The sequence below is a fragment of the Anopheles darlingi genome, chromosome 2 (assembly GCF_943734745.1).
Source record: "Anopheles darlingi chromosome 2, idAnoDarlMG_H_01, whole genome shotgun sequence".
NCBI classification, from domain to species: domain Eukaryota; kingdom Metazoa; phylum Arthropoda; class Insecta; order Diptera; family Culicidae; genus Anopheles; species Anopheles darlingi.
This window is the reverse complement of record NC_064874.1, coordinates 49271903-49276902: the sequence shown is the minus strand read 5'-3', so window position 1 is coordinate 49276902 and position 5000 is coordinate 49271903. Positions and strand designations below refer to the sequence as shown.

Sequence of the window (5000 nt, the reverse complement as noted above, 5' to 3'; positions counted from 1 at the left end):
CGACACTGCCTTGGGGCTCTGCGTGCGAAGGATAAATATTTTGTCCCATGGTAAAGAATTGTGGGATGTAAGTGACGCATTTCGAAAGAGATTCAATAAGAGAGGGCTTGAAAGCCCCGTGAAACACACGCAAACCCCCGGACACACTCACCTTAATGCAGTTTACACACGACAACACCACGGTACCATGGACGTCTCGCAGTGGTCGATAGAACAGTTGGCCAAGATCGGTGATGGAGAGGGCGGACTGCATCTGACAGGCGGCCGACAGTAGCTTGGTGCGGAAGTGTATCGCCGACGAAGCATTCCGTTCCATATCCATCCGCAGCAGCTTCACATCGTCCCATGTACAGGCCACCTAAGCGATCGTAAATCATTTTATAATAGCGAACACGGAAACAAAGGGAGAGAAGGGATAGCCAACGGAAATAGGGTCAAATAACTACGCTACGCGACCGCTTTCTCTAGCGCCGTTCATAATTTTAGCGAAACTTGCACACCGTTTTTTTAAAATGACATTTCTTGTTTTGAAAAACTTTTAATGGATTATACTATAAATAAAACCATTCAGATGAGTAATCGTTTTATGCATTCAAATTTCCTTTCGTTCAAATACATAACGTACAGAATATGTTACAAAGGCGAACAGTTCTGGTCCTCTCGATTGTTCAATGATTTAAAAAATCCCGAAGGTGATACTGTTGGTTAAACAGGTTTTTAAAACTTTTTGGATCCTTTAAGATCATGTATGATTCCTAATGGCATTAATCCGTCTAGTTAAGATGCACCAGTCCAATTACTTTCTTTTTGGGAGATCTTCGATCGAGTGACATCAAGAATGTTTCAGAAATTTCTACGATAAATATGCTTTTCTCTTAGCAGCAGGCATTAAACGGTTTAAGAGCTTTGTAGGTCCCTTTAAAAAATCTCCCCCCGGTTGACCCTAGGATTCGTATGATTTATATCGGATTTGTCGGAACGCATACCAATCACAACATCCAAGAGAATCATGATGCCATTTGTAACCACTACCACCGTTTGATATCTTAAAGTCTATCCTTCTACGGTCCTACAGATGGTCCACTCCTATCGCTCTCAGCGGTAGCATTGGTAAAATGGATTTTATTGTGCAAGCAGCAGAACCGATACCATCATTATGGCAAGTGTTTTTGGAAGTCTGAGACTATCCGAGCGATTCCGAGCGAGTCGAGAATCGTGTTTTGGGTATCCAGCACTTTTTACGACATTTACGCCACATGGGAGTAAATATCCACGTGATGCAGCGCCAACCTAAGGAACGTTTGTCAACAAGCCCAAAAAAGTGCCATACACACACATCACCACAATCTTCAACAAATGACCGAAATGCATTTGGGAACCCTGTTTCGGGCATTTCGGAGCGCCCATTACACTCGCCGCGCCGGTTATAAAACAATCATGAAAGCTTCGAGATTGAGCGGAACTGGACCAGCATGCAGCAAGCGAGAGCATGAATAAGTAAAAAGGGGTAATGAGCATCATGGTGGAGAAGCACTGGAGAGCTCCCACACATACACACAGGGCAGTGTTGGATCCACAATTTCGGTAACAATTTTGCTCCGTTTTTTATCTCCCTTTACTTTTTGCGAGCACGCACAAACGCACCGAATCGTCGGCTGCGTTGTGACCGCCGTAACTTACCTTCATCAGCCAGTAGAAATCCGTGTGCAGATTGCTGGTGAATGTTTCATCAATTTCAATTACCGGCACAAAGTCCTCGTTGGTGAGCAATAGTTTATCCTCGTGGTATAGCACGCACGCTAGGTAGATCCCGCTGTTTGTGGTCGTCGGTTTGTTAAAAGTGAAATGCAGGAAGGGGGAAGAAGCGCAAAAGAAAAAATGAAACGATAAGTTGTGGTATTTTGCTGCATCCCTAATCATCATTCTTTAGGCCTTTTTATGACGACGACGACGACGACGACGACGACAAAGGGGGTAGGAAAAGCGCACAAAGTATGCCTTGGAAACGTACCGCTTGAGATTCTTCTGAAACTTGGAGGCAGCCGAGAAGAGCTGCTTGATGGTGGTTTTCTTCTTTGTCGCTCGTTTCTGCTGCTGACCAGCTCCATCGGGTGCTATCTCGGACGCATCCTCCGGTCGCGCCAGCCGTACGGCGTTGAATAGCTCATCCAGATGGCGCTGCTTGCCAGCGAACCGATTGTCCCGTCCTTCCACATCACCCCAACCTGTGGATGGAGGAAAGTGAATAGATGTTGTTGAATGTAGATAGAGTAGGGTATGAACATCACCATCATCCTACGCTGATTCATTGTCTGAATCGGTAACTTACTGGACGGTACGACGCAGTTCGGTACGGACAGCTTGTACGGTCCCCAGCCCTTCACATTACCGGCACAGGCCCGGAAGAAGTACCGTCGGCCCTGGATCAGTTCGTTCAGATTGCACACTGCGCCCATGCACCCATGGAAACTGCACCATTCGCTAATCTCTCGCTCGCCCACCACATTACTAAAGTCCGACCGTGATGACCATTGCACTGGAAACGCGCGTGAAAGCGGAAAAGATGAAGAGATAGTGAAAATAGGTCCGGTGGGAGGGAGGGCGATCCCCTTAAGAACGATTCTCTCTAATCGTGTGAGGTGACGAACACACACAAACACACACCTTTGAATTTGGTCGTTATGGCACCTTCGAGCGGTTCATACATCCGCAGACTGACCGCACTGCATCCGGTTACGTCGATATCGATGCGGTTCGGTACGTCGGGTGGTTTCGTCTGCTCCCAGCCGAGTATCATTCGCCGGAGTCCTTTCACGCGCCGTTCCCACAGTCCAACCTGCTTATCGATTTCGTTTCCCGTGCAACTCGTCACCGATGTACCGCCACTGCCTGCGAACGTAAAAGATAGAGAGAGTTGAAGTTTTTTTTAACATATATAAGGACGGACGAGCCGTACGTTTGAGAGAGTTGAAGTTGAAACTATGAAAAAGACTGCTTAACTCTTGATAATGATATGAAACCGTACGGCCAATTCAATTTGCCACCCGTCTGCATTGTACGCCCAGCGAAAATGCGATGGGATGTCATTCTCTGCAGCAACAGAACACTATGCGCAGTATGCCACGCGGTATGCTGCCCTCTTGGCAACCAGCTAAGGCCTTCGCAGTCCATCTCGATTGATTGCGCCCCGATCGGTTCCGATCGAACCGGCGGCCAGCTATCCAGTTTCTGCACTTCAATGGGGTCAAATGAGGAAATATGCACTCGACCTCGGTAGATCCATCTGTCTCTCTCCCCATGGCGGTCGCACGTTAGTGGCATTCGAGGACAAAGTTCGTTTCTTATTTCAAAATCAATCACCATGCGCAGCGCGAGAAGACATCTCGCATTACACTAGCGGCTCGGGGCTAGATGCCGTTAAGTGATGGCAAATGGTGGACACTTCCGCACACATTCTGGCCTCCCTTTCTCTCTCTTCCATTTCTTCGACTTCTATGTTCCATGAGGATCCAAAGAGTCGGGAAATGAAATCCACTTCCAGTTTGCATCATCGTGCAATTTAATATCATTATTGCACTTTCGCTCCCTTGAGGGATGCCGGTTGCGCCAACGGGGAGGTAAAAACGATGGATAACGCGGGCGATTGAAATTGTGCAAGAGCGACACACATTTTTTACACTCAGTCCGTGTGCTGCAATAGCTCGAGTTGATCCCTGGAATCTGAACCAGTGGTATATATTTTATGCATAGCCATCAATGCTGGAAAGCAGGGTTCCGGAATGAAGGCGCAACTCTCACAAAACAACGTAAAATGGCACCAAGAGCGAGTGGTTTTTGAGCTGCTTTCCTCCAAAAAGTTTCCGTCAAAATAGGATGCCATCCGTTCCGTCAGTAACATCCGGGAGGTAATGAGGTTGAGGTACGTGTGTTGCATTTACAATCACTGACTGGCTGATTGGCTACTACCCAGGGGCAATTTTCAGCTGTTATCGATTCTTTTTCCCTCCTTTGACGGCAACACTAACAATGGTGTTTCGTCCTGGTTCATCCATTCTAGCAGTTTCCACCCGGGGCTGGTAAGTGTGAAACGGTTGGTGGATTAGTTGGCGAATTGCATCGTGAGGGACGATGATAATGATCCTTACCATGACCCGCCGTCGGTCATACGATACACTTCCTTCCGCACCCACCGCACAAAAAGGACGATGTAAATGCACCAAGCGCTGGAATATGATCCATGTTTCCCGGGAAACGGTACATCATTCATCCTATGTCGGGCATCATCATCAGCATCACAGGTCCTACTCGCACCACGTTGACAGCGACCTAGCCTGCTTGGTTGTGGAATTTGTTGAAAGCACTTTAAGGTTCAACAGCACGCGCCTCGACGCCACACGTTGCTTGTTGGTTGAATGAAGTCAAACTGCCAAAGTTCCAACGGGCGGGCTGACGACTTTTCCCCAAATTAAAACATCACTTCCAGAGTTAAACAGACCGAGGGGCATCATTTCCTCGCATCCCCCGGATGGTACGTTACACAACGCTACTTTCTATGCAAACCCTCCTCTGCCTGTTTGAATGGGAATGGCAAAGTTCTTAGTTAAACTTTTCTCCCCAAACCAACCGCACCGACACGAGGAGGAACCAACATTCCAACTACAGTGAAAGTTGTAATTTATTTCGAAAAATTACGTTTTACTTGGATTGAAAAGGGGGAAGGTTAACTTGCGTCAATTGTACAACAGCAAACCAAAACAAAATAGCAAAACCGAGAAAAACAAGAAGGTCCCGTTTGGTTCGTTAAACAGAGTATCCCATGTCCTGATTCTCATCCCACGTGCGACGATTTCGCACTAAGTCCTATGCGAAAGTGAATAATTATGTTACTGAGGTTACTATTTCGTTTATCCAGGCAGAAGAAGCAGGAAAGCATGTTGAACAAAAGAAGTGCTTGTCTATGTTATTTGCGGGCATCAACACCACATACCCACCGGTGGTTT

At 47.0% G+C, this 5000-nt stretch overlaps 1 protein-coding gene across 4 annotated transcripts in view; it reads right to left on the bottom strand.

The window, feature by feature from the left end:
- LOC125950010 (uncharacterized) overlaps positions 1-5000 on the bottom strand; it is a 56308-nt gene that overhangs the window by 4429 nt on the left and 46879 nt on the right. For all 4 annotated transcript variants that reach the window (XM_049677567.1, XM_049677565.1, XM_049677564.1 and 1 more), the window contains 6 exons: positions 2665-2889; positions 2330-2536; positions 2012-2225; positions 1681-1813; positions 152-358; positions 1-18 (listed from right to left, as the gene is read on the bottom strand). The exon at positions 1-18 is cut by the window's left edge and continues 269 nt beyond it. In XM_049677567.1, the coding sequence (XP_049533524.1) occupies positions 1-18; positions 152-358; positions 1681-1813; positions 2012-2225; positions 2330-2536; positions 2665-2889 (1004 nt within the window). The remainder of the gene's footprint in view (positions 19-151; positions 359-1680; positions 1814-2011; positions 2226-2329; positions 2537-2664; positions 2890-5000) is intronic.